The sequence below is a fragment of the Heteronotia binoei genome, chromosome 1, assembly GCF_032191835.1.
Source record: "Heteronotia binoei isolate CCM8104 ecotype False Entrance Well chromosome 1, APGP_CSIRO_Hbin_v1, whole genome shotgun sequence".
Taxonomy (NCBI): domain Eukaryota; kingdom Metazoa; phylum Chordata; class Lepidosauria; order Squamata; family Gekkonidae; genus Heteronotia; species Heteronotia binoei.
The window spans coordinates 82989670-83014868 of NC_083223.1; the positions used below are offsets into that span (position 1 = coordinate 82989670).

General features: G+C 43.9%; 1 protein-coding gene across 3 annotated transcripts in view; it reads right to left on the bottom strand.

The window, feature by feature from the left end:
• Positions 1 to 25199, bottom strand: part of RNGTT (RNA guanylyltransferase and 5'-phosphatase) — a 232083-nt gene that overhangs the window by 188703 nt on the left and 18181 nt on the right. For all 3 annotated transcript variants that reach the window (XR_009555318.1, XM_060236951.1, XM_060236959.1), the window contains exons 5-6: positions 22910 to 22985; positions 2670 to 2916 (exon numbers count right to left, since the gene is read on the bottom strand). Coding sequence is in view for 2 of the 3 variants with exons in the window: in XM_060236951.1 (XP_060092934.1) it covers positions 2670 to 2916; positions 22910 to 22985 (323 nt within the window). In the remaining variant the exon portion in view is untranslated. The remainder of the gene's footprint in view (positions 1 to 2669; positions 2917 to 22909; positions 22986 to 25199) is intronic.

Here is a 25199-nt window from a genome sequence, read left to right on the forward strand (position 1 = left end):
GCTCTGCCTTTTGATGTTGATTTTCCCCAATTATAGATCAAATGCAATAATTAATAATTCTGTCAGGGGTACTAGGCCACAAGCCGGTAGAAGCAACATCTTTAAGGGTTAACACACAGTCTGGAAAAAATGACAGAAGACAACATTCCACCCTTATCTTTAGCAGAAACATTTCACTATGCCCTACTGAATCTCTATTGAGTTTTTAAGTGACCATACAAGTAGGGAGTTCTTAGACCCCAAACCAGATTTAACCAATCAAGACAGACACACATGTATTGAATTTTTTTGCTATGCCGGTTTGAAATTAATGAATTAATACCAATCTGGCAAAATGTATCAGTAGTGTGTAGTTGGCTCTTGCAATGAAATTATGATGGATGTAACAGCTAATTAAATGTGTATATGCCAACATGTGCCAACATGTCATCAAGGCGATATAAAGTACTGACCACCCTGAAAGAGTGACTGACCAGAGACTGACCAAGAGAGAGATCTTGGGGTCGTGGTAGATAACTCACTGAAAATGTCAAGACAGTGTGCGTTCGCAATAAAAAAGGCCAACGCCATGCTGGGAATTATTAGGAAGGGAATTGAAAACAAATCAGCCAGTATCATAATGCCCCTGTATAAATCGATGGTGCGGTCTCATTTGGAGTACTGTGTGCAGTTCTGGTCGCCACACCTCAAAAAGGACATTATAGCATTGGAGAAAGTCCAGAAAAGGGCAACTAGAATGATTAAAGGGCTGGAACACTTTCCCTATGAAGAAAGGTTGAAACGCTTGGGACTCTTTAGCTTGGAGAAACGTCGACTGCGGGGTGACATGATAGAGGTTTACAAGATAATGCATGGTATGGAGAAAGTAGAGAAAGAAGTACTTTTCTCCCTTTCTCACAATACAAGAACTCGTGGGCATTCAATGAAATTGCTGAGCAGACAGGTTAAAACGGATAAAAGGAAGTACTTCTTCACCCAAAGGGTGATTAACATGTGGAATTCACTGCCACAGGAGGTGGTGGCGGCCACAAGCATAGCCACCTTCAAGAGGGGTTTAGATAAAAATATGGAGCAGAGGACCATCAGTGGCTATTAGCCACAGTGTGTGTGTATATATAAATTTTTTTGCCACTGTGTGACACAGAGTGTTGGACTGGATGGGCCATTGGCCTGATCCAACATGGCTTCTCTTACGTTCTTATGTTCTTAAAGGGGGTGCAGCAGCTTGGCATGCAGGCCATGGCTTAGCTCTGCTCCACAAACTATTGTAATAAATTTTATTTTTTTCCTCCTCAGCTGGACTTCGCTGAGTGTTTCTATTGGGTAGGACACTCAGACTACAGATTTGTGGAACAGCACTTAGCCTTGCTTTTTAAAATCACTATTTTGTTCTTCCGAAAGCTAGCACCTTCCACTGAAGTTGCTGCAAATCTGTTATCTTGTGTCAAGAATGCCAAGGACCACTGAAGTGCAACAGTGCATTGAACCAAAGTCACTCACTTCAGTTCATGCCTGAGTGTTAGAGAAGCCAGCAGCAGTGGAAATATTCCATGTAGCTTTCACACAGACATAGATGATGTGAAAGTCAATTACAGGAGGCATTAAGTTATAAAACATTTTCATTAAATGACCACTCTGCCTGCCCTGTAAAGTTGAAAATTTATCAGCAATACTGATTTATTGAGACAACTCTGACCATAAAGATATATGGCTGCTTTTATTTTCCAGTATACTAAACCAGCGGTCCCCAACCCCTGGGCCATGGACCAGTACCGGTCCGTGGCCTGTTAGCAACCGGGATGTGAGTTGTATAATTATTTCTTTATATATTACAATGTAATAATAATAGTATCAGAATCTCAGAGTGGCTCACAATCTCCTTTACCTTCCTCCGCCACAACAGACACCCTGTGAGGTAGGTGGGGCTGAGAGAGCTCTCCCAGAAGCTGTCCTTTCAAGGACAACTCCTGCGATAGCTATGGCTAACCCAAGGCCATTCCAGCAGCTGCAAGTGGAGGAGAGGGGACTCAAACCTGGTTCTCCCAGATAAGAGTCCACACACTTAACCAAACAAATAAAAATAAAGTGCACAACTGTATCATCCCAAAACCATCATGCATTCCCCCCGCCCCCTGCCCATGGAAACAATTGTCTTCCACAAAACCGGTCTCTGGTGCTAAAAAGGTTGGGGATCGCTGTACTAAACAATCAAAACATACCAAGAAACTACCTATCATTCTCCATCCTACTTTGACTATGGGCCATGAATGACAGGTATTAGGAAAAAAATACAGATATGAGCTTGGAAGATCCTGGGGTTCACCCAAGCCCACCTCATACCCTTTGCAGATGGTTCAATAATAAAAGTCTGCTTTCATAGGAAAGGATGGTTTGTGGTTAATTCTAACCACACAGACTATAGTGGGAAACCACGCTAAGCACAAAAGGAAAAGGAAATGTACAATTTACACACTGTGCAGAATATCCATAAATTCCATCCATAAATTTCTCAGGGTCAGCAGCAATTCTGTAGTGAAAAGGTAGTGAAAACGAGTTTCTAAGTGTGTGCAAATCTAAGCAGCTGAACTAAGAACCAAGCACCATACAATTATTAACCAAGACAGTAATTCATAATTAAAGTACAAATTAATTTCATTTCTGGACATTACCAGCTTCAAATGTTCTTTTCTTCTTTTGCCAGAAAAGGAACTAGATGACCCAGCTTCTGATTCCTGGGTTCCTGGTGTGCAGTCATCGTCATCATCTTCCTCTTCATCGAAGCACCACTCGGGCAATGGAGGTGGTGCTGGTGCATCTTCTACATCACCATAACGCCGGAATAGCTCCTTCAGATAGTCAGCTTTATAGATACCAGGTGGCCTGGCTTGGGTAAAAGTTGCCACTGCAGCTTCAATACTGCAACAAATTAAAAATCAAGACTTCAGAATGCTAGCTACTTTGCTTTTACCATCTTCCAGCAGCCATCATGATTCCCACTGAGAAATCTCATCACCTTGTAAGAAAATAAAAGTCTGCCAAACACAAAACTGCGGAACTGGGTAATCAAGAGCCCCAAAGAACCAAGAATATGAAGTATGAAGCAAGAAAGAGGCAGCCAAACTTCACATAAAGGCATAGAATACTCCGAATTACGCCTACATGAACAAGCATCTAATTCCATAACTGTGGTAAGCTGCTTCTGAAACCATATGGCTGTACTGTTATAGTGCTATAGACTTAGACTAGGAAGGTCTGCATTTGAACTGCCACCTTGGGCCAGCAACTATCACACTCAAGCCTAAAGTACCACAAGACCAAAAAATGTGAAATGGCTCCATGAGCTCTTCTTGCATGAAAGGTGAAATATATATGTAAAGAATTGAAGCAATTAATACTTGGCATGAAGGAGGTCCGGATTCAGCCACTTGCAACTCTAGTTAAAAGGTCTTAAAACAGTAGATGTCAAGAAAAACTGCTCTGCTTCAGATCCCATGGAAACAACGCCAGTAAGAATAGCAAGTCAGCTACATGGAACAATGACTGACTTCTCATACAGAAGTTTTACATCATGTGACTACAGGACAAGAGTTTGCTCTAGCCTACACGAATGCTGCTAGGAACATTGAGCAACACCACTGATAGGCAGATACAGACCCGTAGCCAGAAAATTCCAGATGGGGGGGTCCACGGGAAAAATTTTTGGATGGAGGGCCCCCCTGGCAGCCCCCACTCTGGCCCTGATCTCCATGCTGCTCTGGTGGCCCTGCCCCTCTCCACGCGGCACCTCCCCCTCCCAACTCACCAATACGACGAAAAAGGAAAGAGCGGGCTTCAGGGGCTCTTTCAAGACGCCCCCCTGGTCACATGAAAGGCAGGAAAAGCCGCTCTGAGGCCGGTGGTTCCTATGCCGGCTTTCCAGTGCACGAACTGCCAACCTCGGAGCAGCTTTACCCGCCGGTCATGTGACTGATGGAGGCGGGAGGGATATTTTGAAAGAGCCCCTGAAGCCCACTCTTCCCTGTTTCGCCGCGTTGGTGAGTTGGGAGGGAGGGGGAGGTGCCTGCGAAGTGGGGTGGGGGCCACCAAAGTGGTGCGGAGAGAGCAGGGGCCGAGGAAAAGAGGGGCCATAAAGGACCAAGGGAGTTTTGGTTGGGGGGCTGTGCCCCCCAGCCCCCCTCCCCCCCCGGCTACGGGCCTGGGCAGATATATCATAATTATCATTTAAATGGATTCATAATAACTGTACAGCATATTGGTGTAGTACAGGGCAACTCCAGTAACTCCTTCATCATTCTGCCAATTGTTCAATGGGCACCTAGAGAGTTTAAGAAATATTCACAGAAAGACAGGTTGCTTACCTGTAACTGATGATCTTCAAGTGGTCATCAGTGCATTCACACCCTTGGGATTTCAGGCGCCTGCGCTGGCTCCAACCAGTACTGAAAAGCTCTAGAATAGATCTTTATGTCCCGACCACTGGGCATGCCCACGGCAACAACCGCACATGCCCAGTAGGCAGGGCAGCAAGATCCCGCCAGTTTCCTTCTGACTGCTGAAGCAACTTCAATAAACCTCTGAAGAACTGAAGAACGGGTGGTGTGAATGCACAGATGACCACTCGAAGATCATCAGTTAGAGGTAAGCAACTTGTCTATCTTCTTCATGGTCTCTGTGCATCACATGCTTGGGAGAATAGCAAGCTAAAGCTTACCTGGAGGAGGGAGCTGGCACTAGACGACTGCAGCCTGAAGCACCGCACTCCCCACACACGCATCATCATACATGCATCCAAGGCATAATGTATCTGGGGTCGCCCAAGAAGCCTCTCTGCAATGTCAGTAAGGGGCACCCCCTTGAGGAAAGCAGTGGACGTAGCTATAGCACGTGTAGAATGAGCCCTAGGAGGTCCCGGCAAAGGGCATTGTAGATACGCTAACTTAATAGTCTCCACAATCCATTTCGACAGTCTCTGGGAGGAGATTCGCTTTTCCTTAGATGGACCGGAATAGCACACAAACAGGCTGGGCATTAAACGAAACTCCTTAGTTCTATGGAGGTAGATTAACAAGGCTCACTTGACATCAAGCATATGCAAGGCTTTTTGTTCCGGACCCTGTGGGGAAGGAAAAAAGGCCGGTAACAAAGTCTCGGAATGTAGATGGAACTCTGACACCACCTTGGGCAAAAAACGAATGTCTGGAGCAATGACAACCCCTTGATCATGAAACCGCAGGTATGGAGGGTCTGATCTGAAGGCTAAGAGCTCCCCAACCCTCTTAGCGGATGTGATCGCCACCAAGAATGCCACCTTCCAGGAAAGGAGAAGGGAACATGATGCCATCGGTTCGAAGGGGCGATGCATAAGACCTCTGAGAACCAAAGAGAGATCCCAAGCAGGGACGACATGATGGCCTGGTGGATGTAAATGAAAAATACCCTTCAGGAAACAGTTTCTGGGTAAGAAAACACATTATAGCCTTCAATTTGAGCGTGATGCGCAGAAATCAATGCCAGTAAACCTTGATGGAGGAGTATGATAGACCAGAGTCCAGCAAATGTAATAGAAACGAAAAAACTGTGTGAAGACTAGGCTGATCCAGAGAAAGCCGAGAGGAAACAACGAATGATATGAAACGTTTCCATTTTAGGCTGTAGGACTTCCTGGTGGAAGGCTTTCTGCTATTTAACAAAACAAAGTTAATTCTATCAGAAACAGAAGCTAGGTGATGAGCCAAGCTGTCAGTTTCAAGTGAGGGATGTCGTGATGGTACGTCCGTCCCCTATTGATGAAGAGGAGATCCGGCTTCTTTGGGAGATGATAAACCCGTCTTCGGGATAAATGAAGGAGAACCGGAAACCACAACTGCCAGGGCCACCATGGAGCTATCAAAATGCAACTGGGCTGTTCCCTCTTCATCTTGACCAGCACCATGGATAACAGAGAGATGGGCGGGAATGTGTACAGGAAATCATGAGACCAATCAAGAAGGAGGCCATCGCCCTCCAATAGAGGGTCCAGATCCCCCCCCCGAGCACAAAAATGATGACATTTGCGGTTGTGACGTGTGGCAAAAATGTCCATCTCTGGGTGGCCCCATCGTTGGAATACAGTTTGGAGATAAACTGGGTTCAACTCCCACTCATGTAACTGAGCTCCCCCCCCCCCCCAGCTTAAATAATCTGCCTGGACATTCAAGGTTCCTGGAATGTGAACCGCAAGCAGGGATATCCCCTGATCCAGACACCAGAGCCAAATGTCTATGGCAAGGCGGCACAGCCTCCGTGATACTGTGCCTCCCTGACGATTGAGATATGCCATAGCAGTTGTATTGTCCATCATTATCAAGATGGGTTTTCCTTTCACTAGAGGGAGGAAGGACTGAAGAGCGAACCAAATTGCCGTCAGCTCTATGTAATTGATATGATCGGCCCATTGTAGCGAGTCCCAAGTGGCTCCCACAGTTAGGCCACAGTTAGGCATCGGTCGTCAACATCTCCGTGGGAGGAGGGAGGCGAAAAGGAGCACTTTCTAGAAGATTGGGAAGATTCTCCCACCAGATGAGGGAGTTTCTGATTGATTGTGGCAGCGTGAGCACGCATGTGGGCGGGTGACGAGACGGTTTGAACACTCTGAGAAACACTGGAGCAGCCTCATACACAGCTTTGCCAGAGATATAACCACAGTCGTAGCTGCCATCAGCCCCAATAGCCTCTGAATGGAATGGGCGGAGACTCTTCCCAAGGCCCCGATGCTGCATGCCATAGTTGATAAAGTCCGTGCCCTCGCACTCGGGAGGAATGCTCTGCAGACAGTGGAGTCGATAAAAGCCCCGATGAAAGGGACTCTTTTGCAGGGAACCAGATTGGATTTCGGGAGGTTTATGCAGAGGCCCAGAGACGCTAATGTCTGTAGCATTATTTGGATTTGATGCAACAGCAGGGAGCTGGAATTGGCCACCAACAGCCAATTGTCTATATAGGGGAAAACAGTAACCCCTAACAGGAGAAGATGAGCCGCAACTACTACCATGACTTTGGTAAAAACTCTGGGGGGCGTGGACAGGTCAAACGGAAGGGTGGTACATTGGTAGTGGTCTGCACCCACTGCAAAATGGAGGTATTGACGGTGCCCCTGACATATGGACAGATGGAAATATGTGTCCTTGAGGTCGATGGTAGCCATCCAAGAGTTCTCCTCCAACAGCGGAAGGATTTGGAACAAGGTAGTCCTCCTGAATTTTTTGTAGGCGATACAAGTGTTCAAGTCCCGGAGGTCCATAATAGGCCAAAAGCCCCCATCCTTCTTTGGAACAATGAAATAACGGGAGTAGAACCCATGTTCTTGAAAAGCTTGCAGGACAGGTTCAATAGCCCCCTTCTCCAGAAGAGATTGGACTTCAGTCTTTAGGGCCTCCGAGGGCAGTGTGACGATGACCTGTGGGATGGGTGGTGACTCTTGGAACTCGATCGCGTACCCTCGAGCAATAATTGTAAGAACCCAGGAGTCCATTGTGATATTCTCCCAGGCGTGGAAAAAAGGGGATAACCGAGTGCCTCCAGGGGCGACAGTGAGTGCAGGAAAGTCCGGTAGGGCAACAACAGGGGAGTCAAAGACTCTGCTTGGGGTTGGTAGGTTGTTTTGCACAGGATTGTCGAAACTGACCTTGAAATATTTGTTTCGCTGGGAACGACTTTCCCTGTTGAGAATGGGATCTATTCTGCCAGGGTTGATCAGGGGAGGAATGGCTCTGAGATCTGCGGTACCATGGACGGGAGTATGGCTTCTGCCTAAAGGAACATGTGGAGGAAGAAGCACTCAAGGTACGGGAAGCCTTTATGCTCTTATCAAGGTCCTGTAAGGTGGTATCAGTTGAGGAATGGAATAGGCCTGAACCGTCAAACAGAAGGTCCTCAATGGCAGACCTCGTGTCATGATTGAAAGTGGTAGACCTAAGCCATGTATGTCTACAGAGGGCAACAGCAGACGACAACGTTTTGCCAAAGGTGTCAGCTGCATGCTTCGAGGAGCTGAGCTGCTGCTTTGCTACCAACATGCCTTCCTTCTGTATCTTCTGCAGGGAATGGTGATGTTCTTCCGGAAGATGCTGGAGAATAGTAGATACCTGATCCCATAAAGCAACTGATAACGACCCAAGCAAGCGAGATAATTGGTAGATTTGATTCCTAAGGACGCAGTGGCGTAGAATTTCCTACCAAATGCATATATCTTCTTTCCCTCCTTGTCAGGAGGAGAGGATGCACAATGCTTGCCCTTGGACGACAATGTGACCATCAGGGAGTTGGGCTTAGGATGATTAAATAAGAATTCTGCTCGCTTTTCTTGAATTTTATACATGTGGTCTAGACGCTTAGTGGAAGCTGCGAGGGAAGCTGGTTTCTCCCAGGGTCCTTTGACAGTTTGCAACAAGACACTGGTAAGGGGAAGGGCAACGGCGGTAGACACGTCACACTGCACAATGTCGAAAACCAGGTCATCAACGTCTGACTGGGGTTGTTGAACCGACAGACCTAAGGAGGTTGCCATGCGTTTAACTAGTCTCCGTAAGATTTCAGGTCTTCTGATGGAGAGATCAGAGCGTCATCAGTCACTGGCATCGATGGCATGGGCTTGGAATGATGTTGATCAGAGTCAGCGCCGATCGAGCCAACTGACTCCTCGGCGTCAAAGGATTCTGGTTCAGATGGGTTGGGTTGAGGAAGAGTCGGTGTGACCGGGCGTTTCGATATCGATGCTGATATTGGTTTAGACGGTTTAGGGTCCTCCCGGCATCGCTCCGCAGAATAGTAAGCCGAACACCGATCCCAGTCCGGCATGTCCCGAGGGTAGTGCCAAGGGTAAGCGGGTGATAAGGCTGAAAGGGATAGCCCTGTCTGTGCTCCCAGGGTGAAGGGACACCATGATACCATTGGTACCTGTTGTCATCACACCTGGAATGATCTCTTCGATCTAGAGGGCTCGGTTTCTCTCGACGAATGGGCGAGAGAAACCGATGGCGTCTTGGCTGTCGTCGGGGTGAAAATCGATGCCGATTGGTCCAAAGACCCCGGTGCCGAAACTATTCCATAAGAGCTAGAGCCGATTGAAGCAATGCCACCCAGAGCCTCACAGCTCGGTTTTTCCTGGTTTACTTACTAAATTTTAAGCAGTGACCACAGGAATCAGTGTGGTGCCCTTCTCCCAAACAAAGCAGGCAAAGGGAGTGACCGTCGGTCGGGGCGAGTTTGCTGCCGCACTTGAGACACCTCCATATAGACGTAAGTCCTACTGACCGGAGGCTGAATGCCCGCCGGCGGGAAAGAAGAGGAGGGGAGGGGGGCCGAAGCCCGGACTCACGAAGACAGGAGGAAGACTTTTTTTTTTTAAACACGACGAAGAGAAGAGGAATTGGAACACAACGAGGGGCAACGAAGGAGCTAATAACTCTAACAGCAACCAGAGAGCTAAAGGTAGGTCCAAACAGCACGGCGGTCAGAAAAAAAATGGCGGGATATTGCTGCCCCGCCTACTGTGCATGCGTGGTTGTTGCCATGGGCATGCCCAGTGGTCGGGACATAAAGATCTATTCTAGAGCTTTTCAGTACCGGTTGGAGCCAGCACAGGAGCTTGGAATCCCAAGGGTGTGATGCACAGAGACCACGAAGAAGATCTACATATTAATCTTTTCAAAGTGTTTGTCACTGATCTGAGAGTATAAAAGTGGAAAGTGAAGGAAGGGCATGAGCTTCTTCTCCCCATGGTTTTATAACTCAGCCTAAGTTTTCTTAGATAATAACAAATGTTCTCTGCAGCACAGAAGAACAGCCACGTACAAAAGTCTAGTCACATTCAAGTCCAGTAGCACCTTAGAAGCCAAAAAGATTTCCCCCGAAGGTGGGAACTTGCTACTGGACTTGAATCTAGAATCCCTTCTACTGCAGACAAGCACGGTTACCCTCCTAAAAAAGTCTAGACCTAAACAAAGAAGAAACTTACAAGTGAATGAAGTACAAATGCTCTGCAGAGAAGCAAGCTAGCCAGCTACAGGAGAATATTACCGGTGATTAGCTGGAGGGCTGCCCGGGTGGATGACCTTGCTTTAAACAGGCAGTAAAACTCACTTCAGCATTCATTGTGCACCTACAGCCTCCCTATTCATCTGTGTAAGGAATAAGCAGTCACTAGACTGTACTATAAGGGAAGCACCAGAAAATAACTTTCACTAAAAACAATGTAACAAAGGGTGGCATTTCTAAAGACAATGTACCTACTTTGGATAATCCTCACCTAAAAGAAATTATTTTAATAAACAAGTTTAATGACTCCAATTAGCTACTTGCCAAGTGCATGACTTGGCAAGCTTCTGTAAAATGTTTCCTGAAAAACACCAGCGTATACGCCTGATATAATGTATGTGAAGCAATTCAACTACTGTAAAATGCTATAATTAATGCACAAAAATAAATTAAGATGCATACAGAAGAATGCTGAAATCGCTCAACCACCAGCCTCAGAAACAGCAGGCAGTGATGAGGGGAGTGAGTAATCTCTCACGCACACACACACAGACCTCAATCCACTGAAGGAAGGTTAAAGGGCAAAAGTTTGAGTGGTAGAAGAATTCTACCCTAATGATAGGTAGGAGGGGGCAATAGGTTCAGGCCCTCTCCCACACACCTACTGATTCCAACCATCTCTCAGGTACTTGCAGACTAGGAGAGTAGATCATTACAGAAGCAACACTAGTTCCAAGGGTGTAGCCAGAAAATTTTGGGTGGGGGATCACTGGAAAATCCTGTAGGGCAGGGGAGCCCAGGGGAGGGGAGAGATAAGAGAGTTGGAAGCTGACAAAAGAATGGCTCTCCTATCCACCGCCCTCATGACTCTATAAGCTTCCTCATCTACATGAGTTGGGGAGGAGGGGAATCTCTGACTCTTTTACATTTTGCAATTTTATTTTATTTTGCATTTTTAAAAACCTATTTATTTCCTACTTGTGGGGGAAAGATGAGACTAAAGATTTCCTGACTGTGCCCAGGGAACATTTTTGAAACCCCATGTGCATCTTATATTTAAAAAAAAAAAATTGATGTTTTGATTTTTAAAATATTTTTCATAGTTTTTATTTTTGAATTTTTCTTATGGGGATGGCACTCATCCATGGAGGACATTGCGCCCAAATGTCCCTTGCCGTGGCTATGGGCCTGACTAGTTCCATGGATAGTTGCAAAATTGCAGTTTAACACTTCAAAACCTGATAGACATGGTTTTTAGACTTAAACTGTACAGCAATATACAGCTTTTACTTAATTAGAACATAGTATGAAACTTCTGCAGTAATGTCAATTGTATAAGACACCTGAATCACATAAAATGGGTTGATGAGGTTCACACTTTCCACTAAAACTACATAACATACAAAAAAAAAGGAATTAAAAACAACTATTTCAATATACCTGTTCATATAGTACAAGGACACATGGAGAATGTCCCTCAGAGTTCTTGCTGAGTTTTTAACAGCTCCATAAACATATTTCATGACATTTCTAAGTACTGAACTAGCAATAACTGTAGCTCCATAAAGATCTAACAACTGTTTACTAAAAGCATTACCAGGATGAAAGGTGCCTCTTAGCAATTAGCAAGGCCAGCTCACCCACTAGGCAAACTAGGTGGTTGCCTAGGGCACCAGGAGGAGGGGCACCAAATTTGCCTTCCCCCCCTCCTGGTGCCCACAACTGCCTAGTTTGCCTGCCTATCTCCCTGCCCCCCTCCGCAGCCCACCTTCCCTCCCTGGCACTGCAATGCAGCCGCACTCTGTCAGCCCCCCCTTAGAACGCGCTGCGCCGAGACTGGGCCCTACCAGATTCGATGCAGCCAGCGCACCATCTGATGCTTTGAAGGCCATGTGGGAGAAAGCTTTGTTCCCCCTCACTTCCGGTTCCAGGAAGAAGGGGGGAGAAGCCTTCTGCCACGTGGGCTTCAAACCATTAGATAGCGCACCAGCCACATAGAAGCTGGTAGGGCCCAGTCTCGGAACAGCACATTCGGGGAGGGAGGGATGGAGTGTTGCTGCATTGCAGTGCCAGGAAGGGAGGGAGGGAAGGCGGGCCACGGCGGGGGGCTGCGGTGGGGGGAGCCGAGCCTCATCATGTGAGGGTCAATGGAGTGCAGCAGTGCTGCAAGGGCTGGAGGGTGGCGGGGGAGCGGCAGGCAGCAAGCCTGCCTAGGACGCTAGGCACCCTTGGGTCAGCACTGGCAATTAGAACCATGCATATACAAGATATGAATCAAGAAAACCTCAATGTATACCAAAAAGTAAAGTTACAGAGTTGTACGCATGCACTGAAGAAAGCCAACAGCTGGCCCGTTCTCTCCTCAGCGTAATTTGTTAAAAGCTCAAATAAATTGAGATAAGTCCATCCTCAAGGCTAATAGTAAGAGGAAATTGCTGTAGGAGTTTTTGGTGACTGAAAGAAGTCTTATCTGAGCGTTCCAAGGGTAAGAAAACAACTATTTTTTACTCTTCTAAGGAGGCAACACCCTGAGCGAATATAAGCTCTCGTTAGGCCTAGTAAAGTGTGAGGAATGGCGAAGACAATAAGGGAGTTATCTGAGCAACTGTCTGCTTTTCAAAATATAGTAACAGCCTCACTGGGGCAGCTATCGGAAGAAATCAAAACAGTAAACGAAGCTGTTTCAAGTATTGAAGAACTCAGAGATACAACTCAGACGGCCAATTTAGCCAAGGAACTTGCAAGTAAAAATAAACAAAAAATAGATCAGTTATCTAGCCAGCTGGCAATGATTTCAGACAGGAACAGGAGAGCCAACCTCATATTTTCAGGAATTACTGAAGAGATAAATAATATGCTTCTAGAGGGAACGCTGAGAGAATGGATTGAAGAAAAAAGGAGTTAAGGGTTCAGCCTCAAGAAATAGAAAGAGCCCATAGACTACAGAGGAGAAGAGAGGGAGGGGCTCCAAGGGATGTTATTATTAAATTTACAAGAGAGAAGCTACAGCAAGAAGTTTATAAAACTTTGAAAAAGAAGAAGGATTTGTTCTTCAGAGGCAACAAGGTCTGGGTGAGAGAAGACTTCTGCCAAGAGCCTATTAAGCAGAAAAACCTAATGAGACCTTACGGGAAAAAGCTATATGACAACAAAGTAAAATTTTCATGGGGGTACCCATCTACAATAATAATGTTTAAAGATGGGAAGAGGATGATAGCTAGAAACCCCAAGGAGGCAGAAGAACTTTTGAGAAGATTGGGACTTGCCACAGACGACTTGAGTGTACAAAGAGAAGAGGAAACCATGGAGACACCTGACAATCCAGGAGAAGGAGCATCAAGCAGGCTCGATAAAAGGCAAAGGACGGCTTCTCTTGAGGATATCTCATAAAGGGAAGTATACAAGAGTTTAATGAACTAACTATCTGGAATGAAATGTAGGGGGAGAATTAGGGATGCATACGCTCTGGAAGGTGGAAGACGGGATGATGTTTTCGTCCACATTTCTGTCTCAACCACAGGGTAGGGGGGGGAAGGGAAGGCATTTCCTAATATATATAAATAAACACCCACAGCCAGGGAGGCCAATGAGTAAAAAAAATAAAGAAAATGGATAGGTCATTAAGAATACTTTCACTGAATGTAAATGGGTTAACATCAAATCTTAAGAGATATAGGTTAACTAAATTAGCTTGAGAACAAAAGATAGATTTGATGTGTCTGCAAGAGACACATAAAAAAAAAAGATAGAACACCGTTAATAAAAGATTCGTATTGGCAGGTCTTAGCAGAAGCTAGAGGGACTTCCAAGGCCAGGGGGGTGGCAACCTTGATCCATAAGAACTTAACAGTAGAGGATACTGAAACATTAATGGATAAGGAAGGTAGATACCTATTAGTCAAGTTTAAAATGGAAGGTAAACGGGTTACGCTAGTGAATATTTATGCACCAAACAAAAAACAAAATAATTTTTTAATTAAGGTCTTCAAGAAGATTCAACAATTCTCAGAGGGTGAATTAATAGTTGCAGGGGACTTTAACATGGACATAACAAAGAATAAAAATATTAAGTTGGGAGAATGGGGATTGAAAGAAGCACATGAGTTTACAAGTTCTAGACCTAGACCCACACACATATCTAGTAGGCATAAAACGGTGTCATGCATATGAAGAACATATGAAGCTGCCTTTTACTGAATCAGACCCTCGGTCCATCAAAGTCAGTATTGTCTTCTCAGACTGGCAGTGGCTCTCCAGAGGTTTTTCACACCTATTTGCCTGGACCCTTTTTTGGAGATGCCAGGGATTGAACCTGGGACCTTCTGCTTCCCAAGCAGATGCTCTACCACTGAGCCACCGTCCCTCCCCTTTTTTTATTTTTAAAATCTGAAAGTTTCTTGTCTACATATGAATATATGAAGCTGCCTTATACTGAATCAGACACTTGGTCCATCAAAGTCAGTATTGTCTTCTCTGACTGGCAGCAGCTCTCCGGGGTCTCAAGCTGAGGTTTTTCACACCTTTTTGCCTGGACCCTTTTTTGGAGATGCTGGGGATTGAACCCGGGACCTTCTGCTTCCCAAGCAGATGCTCTACCACTTAGCCACCATCCCATAGATTATATAATCCTGGAAAAGAATAATAATATGTCTATAAGAGAAATTCTAACCTTCCCAATCTGGATATCTGACCATGCTCCTTTAAGTATTGAGCTGGAGTTAAATTTACCAATAACAAATAGACCCTGGAGATATAATAATTTAATAATGGCAAAAGAAGAGGATAGAAACTTTATGAAAACACAGATAAATCTATATTTTAAGGAAAATAGAGGAACGGTTCCCACTAATATATTATGGGATGCTGCCAAAGCGGTAATAAGGGGGCACTGTATAAAGAGCGAAAAGAGGATGAAAAGAGAATGGTACAAAAAAAGACAAGCCAAATTTCAGGAATTGGAGAAGTTACAAAAGGAACAAACAATAAAATATTGCCCTGCAAAACAGAACAAAATAAAAGAGATCCAAAAACAGCTGGAGGCACTAGACATGGCTACAATATGGAAAAAGGAAACTATGGTAAGGAATGATTTTCAGAGGAATAGTATTAATACAGCTAAAAGATTGGCGAATTATTTGAAGATTAAAAAAGCAAAACAGAAGGTTAGAAGTATAAAAATTAACAAAAACTCAACACAAAGCCCTAAGGAAATTATTAGGCCTTTGAGAACTTTTATAAAAATTTGTATAAGGAAAAGCCAATAAAGGAGTTCCAGGAGTCAATTAGTCTTTCTTTGGAGAAAGAGAGGATCGAAGCATTAGAAGGCGATATTTCAGTCCAGGAAATAAAGGATGTAATAAAAGGTTTTAAAAAAGGCAAATCACCAGGGCTAGATGGCTTTACAGGTGAATTCTATAAAGAAATGATTGAAATTATTGCACCTGAAATGCAAGCAGTTTTCAATGAAGTGTGGGGAGGAAAGAATGCCCCAGATACGTGGAGAGAATCAGAAATAATATTAATTCTAAAACCTCAAAAGGACCCGGAAGAGGTAGGTTCATACAGACCAATAAGCCTATTAAAACAGGACTATAAGATTTTTGCAAAAATATTGGCTAATAGACTTCAGAAGGTCATTTCAACAATCATTAAAGGGGACCAATATGGGTTTATTAAGGGTAGAAACATCACAGACCCCATTAGAAATATACTCAATGTCCTATATCATGGTCAGAAGGAAAAAATAGGGTTACTAAAACTGGACATTTATAAAGCTTTTGATACTCTATCTCATGAATTTTTATGGCAAATATTGGGGAAAATTGGGATAGGGAAAAGGTTCTTACAGGCATTTCAGGAGATCTTTAAAGGAGGAAATGCGAAAGTAAGAGTAAATAATAACCATACACAAGCATTTCCTATACAAGGAGGAGTAAGACAGGGTTGTCCTCTATCTCCTCTCTTATTTATAATAGCAATGGAACAACTAGTGGAACGGATTAAAAATTCAGGTAGAATTGAGGGCTATAAGATAGGTAATGAAGAGATGAAGCTTAACCTTTTTGCAGATGATATTATTGTAATTATGACTAACCCTAAAGAGGGTGTTAAAGAGATTAAGATTATCCTAGAAGACTTTGAAAAGTGTTCAGGGCTAGGGGTCAATTTGGCAAAATCAGAAATTATTTATTTTAATGTTAACAGAAAAGAAAGGCATGAGATAAATAGGTCTACAGAAATAGGATTGGGGGTTAAGAAATTTAAATATTTAGGTATAGTTCTGCATAAAAATATTGATAAAATGATAAAGAAAAACTATGATAAAATATGGGAAAAAATTGAGAGAGACATGAAAAGATGGAAAAATAAAACGTTAGGGTTATCTTCTAGAATAAGAAGCGCTAAAATGTTTGGATACCAAAGTTAACATACCTGTTTCAAACGTTGCCTCTGGGAACAAGGAAAAATAAAATTGAACAATGGAATACAGCATTAAGAGAATGGATATTCAATAGTAAAAACTGCAGATTCCATAAGCGAATAATATATAATTATAAATCAGAATTTGGATGGGGAATTCCGGACCTAAATATTTATTACGAAGCCTTCCAACTAAAACCATTATTAGAAATAGGTGAGGAAAAGTCTCAGAAGTGGGTCAACTTTGAGAATGAAATAAATAATAATACAGGTAGATCAGGCATTTTTTCTAAAGTTACGAACAAAGACTTACAATTAACAATAGGACCCAGAAGAGCTTCATTAGAGGTTTGGAAGAAATGGCAGCCGCATTGGTTAGGAAGAGTTTCTAGATGGGCACCCCTGGAAACTGTCAATGAGGAAGTGCAAGAAACTAATTGGTGGGAAAGGTTAAATCTCAAAGGTTATTGCAGAGTGGAAAACATGTTTCGAAGTGGAAATCTTAAACCCTTACAGGAAATAACAGAAGAAATAGGAAAACAATATTGGTTAAAAGTAGCTGGGCTATATAAGACAGTAAAAAAGATTAGAGAAACTGAAGATTTTTGGATAGACATGCCAATGGAAGTACTATACAAAGAAATGGCAAAGCAGAAAAAGGGTTTGGTAGGGAAGATATATAGAATGATGACAGAAAACAAGGAAAAAATAGTAGAGTATTTACAGAGGAGATGGAGCCAGGAGGGCTGGATGTCAGAGAGGACGGTGGAAAAAATTAAGAAAGGAATAAAAGAAATCAAAGTAACTAAATTTAAAGAACCTGAATATAAATTTCTTACAAAATGGTATAAGACCCCAGCACAATTAGCTAATATGATTCCAGGATTGAGTCCGCTATGCTGGCATTGTAAACTTTCTAAAGGTTGTTATGCTCATATGTGGTGGGAATGCCCAGTAGTAAAGACCTTTTGGAACAAAATTATCAAAATAATCAGAAAAGTATGCAATATAACATTAACCATAGAGTTTAATCTTATGTTGGTAAGCACAATAGGTGGCCTGATAATAGACAGGAGTATGCAAAATTTAGTCAAGGCTATGGTATTGGCGGGTAAGGCGGCCATCGCTTTGGGTTGGAAGGACAAAAGTAAATGGACAGTAGAAATCTGGCACAATTATTTGTTTGAATTTATACAGTCAGACATCATGGCGGTATTTAACAAGGAGACAACATGGGATGTGAAAACCAAGGAAATTATAACCAGATGGAAGACCTACCTAGAATGGACAGCAATAGAAGGAAGGATGGACATTCAGTGGAAGACTAAGACTTTGTGCTCATGGCTGGGGGGAAGAGACTAGGAGTAAAGGGGGGGGAGGAAGGGTGTGTTGGAAATACAAATATTTGTTGTAATAGACTAAATAGCATAACAAATAAAGACTATTTATAAAAAAAAAAAGTAAAGTTACACCAGAACATTAAAAGTTCTGTTTAAGATCAACTTTTTCAACAATTTCTAGCTGTCCTTTGGAAAAAGAACCTTTCAGAGTGCTCCTGGGGAGGGGAAGATATGACGGTGGGAATAGACAGAAATATAATGGAAGGAGACAGAGACAAAATAGTGCTCGGACACCTTCCAGTCTACTTCCCATCCCAACGGTGGCAGGTAGTGGGCCTAAGAGGAAATGCTCGCCTCTGTCATTGGTGTTATGTAACACCAGGTCCATAAATAATAAGACCGCGACCCTTAAGGAGTTCCTGCTACGGCAGAACGTGGACCTGGCTTGCGTGACCGAGACCTGGGTGAGGGACGGGGAGACAGTAGCTCTCTCCCAGATGTCCCCCCCGGGATACTCGGTCTTTCACCAATCACGGATTAGCGGGCGGGGGGGAGGAGTGGCGCTACTCATACGGGAGGATTACTCCTTTCGGGCTCTCCCAGACCCAAAGATCGATGGAGTTGAATGCGCCAGTCTGGCGTGGGATGTTGGAGAGGGGTTGGCAGTTTGGCTGGTGTACCGTCCGCCTAACGCACCAGCTAACGCCTTACCATCACTATTGGAGGCAGTGGCGGGCTGGGCGTTGGAGTACCCGAGGCTAATGGTCCTGGGTGACTTCAACGTCCATGCTGACGACACGGCCTCCACTCAGGCGATGGACCTAGTGTCGTCCATGGCGATACTGGGACTCTCTCAATTTGTCACGACTCCCACGCATCAGGCCGGGCACACATTAGACCTGATCTTTGCGTCCGGGATCGCGGTGAACGATATCGCCGTAGAAGTGGTTCCATGGTCGGATCACCTAGCCCTTAAGGCCCGTATGGGGGCGCCGCCCCAACCCTGTATGGGCGGAGAGCCTATTTTGGCTCACCCTCGGGGCCTGATGGACCCGGAACGGTTCCAAACGGCCCTGAGGGATCCCTGGCCCACTGGCAATTCCCTCGATGACCTGGTGGAAATCTGGCAGGGCCAGCTATCCAGGGCTATCGACGAAATTGCACCCCGGCGTACTCTGTGCCCTTGTATGAAGCTGGCTCCATGGTATACCTTGGAGCTGCGCCAGCTGAAACAAGGGCTCAGACGACTAGAGAGGCAGTGGAGGCATACTCGGGACGAAGCGACGAGAACATCCTATAGAACGTTTATGAAGTCTTATGAGATGGCAGTCAAGGCTGCAAAGAAAGATTACTTTGCAACCAAGATTGCATCTGCAAATTCGCGCCCAGCACAATTATTTAGAATAATTGGGGATCTTATAACATTGCCACAAGGCAAACCAAACGTTAGAGAATTAGAAATTGGCTGTGAGGCATTTGCGAAATACTTTGCAGATAAAATCTCGTTACTCCGCCAAGACCTGCCTACCACATTGGATACAGTGAGTGAAACTGAGGCTCCATGCCTGTCTTCGGGTTCAGTGCTGGATCACTTCAACCCACTCATCCTGGAGGAAGTCGACAGAATCCTCTCCGCTGCTCGCCCGACAACATGTGATCTGGACCCTTGCCCCTCTTGGCTGATTAAATCTTGCCAGAGGGAGCTTAGATGTCCTTTACGGGACATCATAAATAGATCCCTCTTAGAGGGGCATTTTCCAACACCTCTGAAAGAGGCTTTGGTCCGCCCTCTCTTGAAAAAAGCTACAGCAGACCCGGCCGAATTGGCGAACTATCGTCCGGTGTCTAATTTACCGTTTTTAGGTAAAATTATTGAGAGGGCTGTGGCGTTGCAGCTACAGAGATTTCTGGATGACACTTCCGTCCTAGACCCTTACCAGTCTGGCTTCCGGCCGGGCCATGGGACGGAGACGGTGTTGGTCGCCTTGATGGATGACCTCCAGCGGCAACTCGATCGAGGCGGCGTTGCGGTGCTGATGCTGTTAGACCTGTCGGCGGCATTCGACACAGTCGACCATCAGCTACTGACGCGCCGCCTCGCCGACATTGGGGTTGGGGGGTTGGCCTTACAATGGCTTTCCTCCTTTCTCCTGGGTCGGGGACAGAGGGTGGCCATCGGGGGTGAGCGGTCCCGGAGACACACACTGGATTGTGGGGTGCCTCAGGGAGCAGTTCTCTCCCCGATGTTGTTCAACATCTATATGCGCCCCCTTGCCCAGATTGCCCGGCGGTTTGGGCTGGGTTGCCATCAATATGCAGATGACACCCAGCTCTATCTGTTAATGGACAGCCGGCCCGACTCCGCCCCAGGGAACCTCGACCGGGCTTTACAGGCTGTTGCAACATGGCTTAGGCTGAGTGGGCTGAAGTTGAACCCAGCGAAGACAGAGGTCCTTTGTGTGGGTCGTGGCGCTCTGGGAGGGGGAATAGCTCTCCCGGCCTTCGACGGTGCGCCATTGAAAGCAGCGCACCAGGTAAAGAGCCTGGGTGTTCTACTGGAGCCTTCATTATCCATGGAGGCCCAGATAGCGGCCACTGCCAAGTCAGCATTCTTCCATCTGAAGCGGGCAAGGCAGTTGGCCCCTTTCCTTGAGCGCCGGGACCTCGCAACAGTGATCCATGCAACGGTCACCTCAAGATTGGACTACTGTAATGCCCTCTACTTGGGGCTACCTTTGTGCCGGACCCGAAAGCTGCAGCTAGTGCAGAACGCGGCGGCCAGGCTGTTGTTGGGACTCCCGAAATGGGAACATATACGGCCGGGGCTACGTGGACTGCACTGGCTGCCGATTATATACCGGGTCCAGTACAAAGTGTTGGTCATTACCTTTAAAGCCTTATATGGCCGAGGACCCGCCTACCTGAGGGACCGTCTTTCCCCATATGAACCCCAGAGAGCACTGAGGTCAGCCGGGAAAAATCTAATGGCTATCCCTGGGCCGAAAGAGATTAAACATCAAAATAACAGAGCACGGGCCTTTTCAACAGCGGCCCCTGCCCTATGGAACCAACTCCCTGAGGAGGTGCGGGCCCTGCGGAACCTTGACCAGTTCCGCAGGGCCTGCAAGACCACCCTTTTTACACTTGCTTACTCAGACTGCTAAAGAAGGCTGTTAATAAGGATCCACCAATGCGGCTTAAAGACCTAGACCGCTGTGTATAAACTGGCAGAACTAGCGTCCAACATCACCAGCACTGTCAGACTAAACTATCTAATTGTATTAACTGGTTTTTAATGTGTTAAATAATGTTTTATATTGTTTTATATTGTTAAATTTAAAGGTTTTATTATTACTGTATGTTATTAAGAAATGTTGTTAGCCGCCCTGAGCCTATCGAGGCGGGGAGGGCGGGATACAAATAAAATTTATTATTATATTATATTATAAAAAGAAATAGACAGCGGCAAAGTTTGTGGTATTATTTACTAGTTCTGCATTGGTAGACTAGAAAAACGTTGGTTCCATGACATGTTAAATATCTGTCAATGCACAAATTATGCAATCATAGCTTATAAGAATACAGAAAAACCATTTTCTGATAACAGAAATATCTCCTCTCAGTAGCATAACAAATATGCCACCAGAAAATTAAAGCTAGAAATATGATAAACACGAAATCCGCTGAAACAGTTCTAAAAGCAATTATATTAGAAAAGAATACTGCAGTTCAGACATGGTTAATTCACCATGAAGAAAGTCCAAACAAATCTAAATGGAAAATCTACAACAACCAAATCTAAATGAGCTACGAAGAGCCCACAAACCTAAACTACTCCTTTCCACGCAACTTGAGTCTATAGCACATCAAAGATCAATTTCCCATTTTCTCCTTAAAGGGAAGGGGATAAGCAGTTCCTATCAGTTTGCTTCCAAATTAACAGACAAAACTGGCAGTCCCTGAGTAGTCACTAAGCATTTTTTTTTCTCAATCCAGAATCACATGATTTGTAGCCAAGAATGCCATGAAAAAGAAAGCAGTGACCACCACATCGGTAACAATTAGGAGTTTTATGTGTTTTAACTAAAGTAGGAAAAAGGGATCAGGGAACATAAAGAAGCTGCTCCTTGAGGGGCATAATCTAAGCACAGTTTACCTTGCTGCAGAAAACTACTCTAGAAAACCTCTGAAAACCTCGAGCTTTTCATCAAGTAAGGAAAGTACAAATAATTTTTCCTAAAACAGAAAATACAATCCTAATATCTCCTGGAAAGAACTTCATAGTTAAGTGGCTCTCATTCTCAATCCACATCATGTCCCTTGTTTATGATGCCACAAACAAATCCCATGTCCTCTAATCCTATACTCAAAATGCATACAAGTTGTCATAAGAGTATGACTGCACATCCAGAACAGATTCAACTAGCTGACAAAATCACACCCCATTCACCTCCTAAAGATCCTTGAAAAAGCCAGGCACCCAATGAACACCAACAGCTGCTTCCTCCAGTCCACTGCCATGGTTTTATGCTAACCATATCTGGACAAAAATCCCATTCCCTAGAGATGCCAACATTAAGCACCCAAGCCAGAGTCAATAAGGACCAGTTCTTTTAGCTGGAGAGCAGAAGCCAACTTTGGAGACTTTACAATGGTGAAGGGAAAGGTCAAAACAGATTTCCCCTCCCCTTTAAGACTGCCAGTAGTAGTAAAGCAAGCTACAGGTTCTTTTCATAGCAAAAACCATGTAGAGTATAAAAAGGTTAAATACCCTTTCCCATTTCTGGATGGGTTTGAACAGAAACACAACTGCACACATGCACAATTTACCTTTAACAGAGATCCCTGATCAATATCATAGTCATCATTCATTGAAATCAGTTGTTTACTATTTTGGTTATAATACAATTCATCTAGTATTGTTCAGCAGTCCTACTTTGTCATGTTCACTGGGTTAGGGGGAAATCACCAAACACAACCAGACCTACGCCAGCTTGTGGAAGAAAATAATTAGCATTCCTATAAACTGTACGATAAGACAGTAGGGCACTTTAAGCTGAAAATCTTAGTTTAACTGTCCTACAACTGCATCTACCCGACATAACACCACCATATTTTTAATGGAGTAATATTACCTCCAGTCCAACTTTTCAACCAGAAAGGCACAGATAAGAAAACCAGTACGATTAAAACCATGCGTACAGTGGACACCTAGAAAACAAAACCAAAATTAAATTGAAGTTAGAGGTTCTTTAAAACTATCAATGCTTTTGTCTGTTAACATCCAGCTCTCAAACAGTGGTAGGACATCCTCAACTACTGGAAGTTTCATATACCCACCCAGACTCTCCATCATATTTGGATCAAGAGCCCTGTGCTGGAAGAAGTCAGAGGAAGAAATGGATTGGGTAACTGTCCCCTTGACTAATCAAGCTCCTCATTTCCTTACCAGAGGGAGAAAATAAACCTATTAACATTGACAACAAGTTGCCTCAAGAAGGAGTGCGTCTAGCATCCCTTACTGCCCCTCACTGAGAACTAATAATTGAGAAGATTGTGGTCTCTCCAGCAGCTAAAGAGAGAAAGAGAAGCAACGAGGAACTCTGCTCTCATCTAGTATAAGGCATGTGCCTAGGTTTCTCAATGACCCAGCCAACTCTAACCCTCCATCCAGCCTGTTATACCCACCCAATTACCACCACAAGTAACCCTGGAGAGGCTACTATCCAGCTATATCTCTTACGGCCCCTCATCTCTCTCTTTCTTCCAATCTTACCACACATGAACAGCCACAGAAGTTGCATGATCTGCAACTGCTATGTTATGAGGAGAAAACTGGAGGCTAAATGCAAGGTTCCCTGTTGGCAGTTTTTGACAGAATCATTTTCAAACACAGCAATGATGCACAGAATTGTTTGCAGGGGGGGGGATGACAGCAGGGAAGAATGTTTTGCACATCAGGAACATCTGCCAGTTTCTCATAGTCCTTTTAATTGTTTCTATCAAAGATTCCCATTCTAATATGTACATTCTCTAACAAAAATCTCATTGGCTAATATCAGTAACTTTACATCAATTACTAGTTAACAGATACATTAATACCATCGATGTACAGTAAACATTTGTAAGAAAAGGCTAGAAATAATTTAATGATTAAAAGAATGTCATTTATATTTCCAAGTTTTATCTTGCAATCAAATGCATGGAAAGACAGGTCATTTGAAGTTCCTCAACATAGCAAATAACTTGTTTTTATACTACTTTGTTTTTCTTTAAATGGACTTACTGATCAACAACTGCTTTAAGACAATTCTGAAAGTACAGATTTAAAGAATGCTTTCTGAAGTATAAAGGAAAAAACCCTGAAACAGCTGAACAGCCTTATTCCTGGAGTAATGGCTCCATCTAGTGGCTAAAAAAAACCCCAGAAAAGATTATTCTTGAAAACCATATAGCAGTACCAGCAACTATATATTACTCACTTTTCTCTAAAAGTATAAAGTGCAATTGCCAAATAGAAATGTTTTCTTAAGCAGTAATTATTCTAGAAAACAATTAGCAAAAGCAAGTGGTTTTGCTCAAACCTGCTGTCAAATTTGTCCACAGGTCTTTCAAGTTTTATTTCTATTATATTTGCTTCACTTTGCTCAAGAAACATTTGGCTTGACATTCAGATGCAGCTTCACATACTGGACTGCATTCAGAGGTTTCATTCTGCTAACAATGGAAAAGAACCTTCCCCAACTCATGTAAATGCATTATCCAAACTCATCCCCCTCCACACATACACCACAACCTCTACAAGTAAATACATTTCTCTACAAAAGCAAGGATAAAAAAACTACAATGTACAGTTTTGGAATGATCTTATCTTTAAAGCAAATAGAACATAAGCAAATTGGTATTTACAATTATCTTGGACTTATTCAAAAAGCCTACATCTACACAGAGAAACACTGTTTTCTGTTTAGCAATCTCTGACTAAAACCTACAAAAAACAAAGCTGAAAATATGCTAGTATTTGAAAGGAGAAAAATATTCTTAACAAAAGCAAGATGAAATTCAATTAAATACCAACCAGCAAACCTCAAAAGCATGTCTTGATTTATGCAGTATCAAACACGTAAGTGAATTAGTGTTTTTCTTGTAGCAAATCAAGAAAAGTTAATGACCCAAAACAGCAATGATGCTCAAAACAATGAACTGTGTGAGAATATTATAAAACTACCTAAAACCAGTTCAGACTGCTGAATGCATACAGTACCATTTAATAAAGGCATTATTGTGTGGTCACTAAAAGCAGATCCCCATTAAATACTCCTATAAGCTGTTTTTCTGCAATGCTAACATGATATTCCAGTGCACACATAATCAATACAAACACAAGAAGTTTGCTCCAAGAGCACAGTCACACTGCTGTTCACC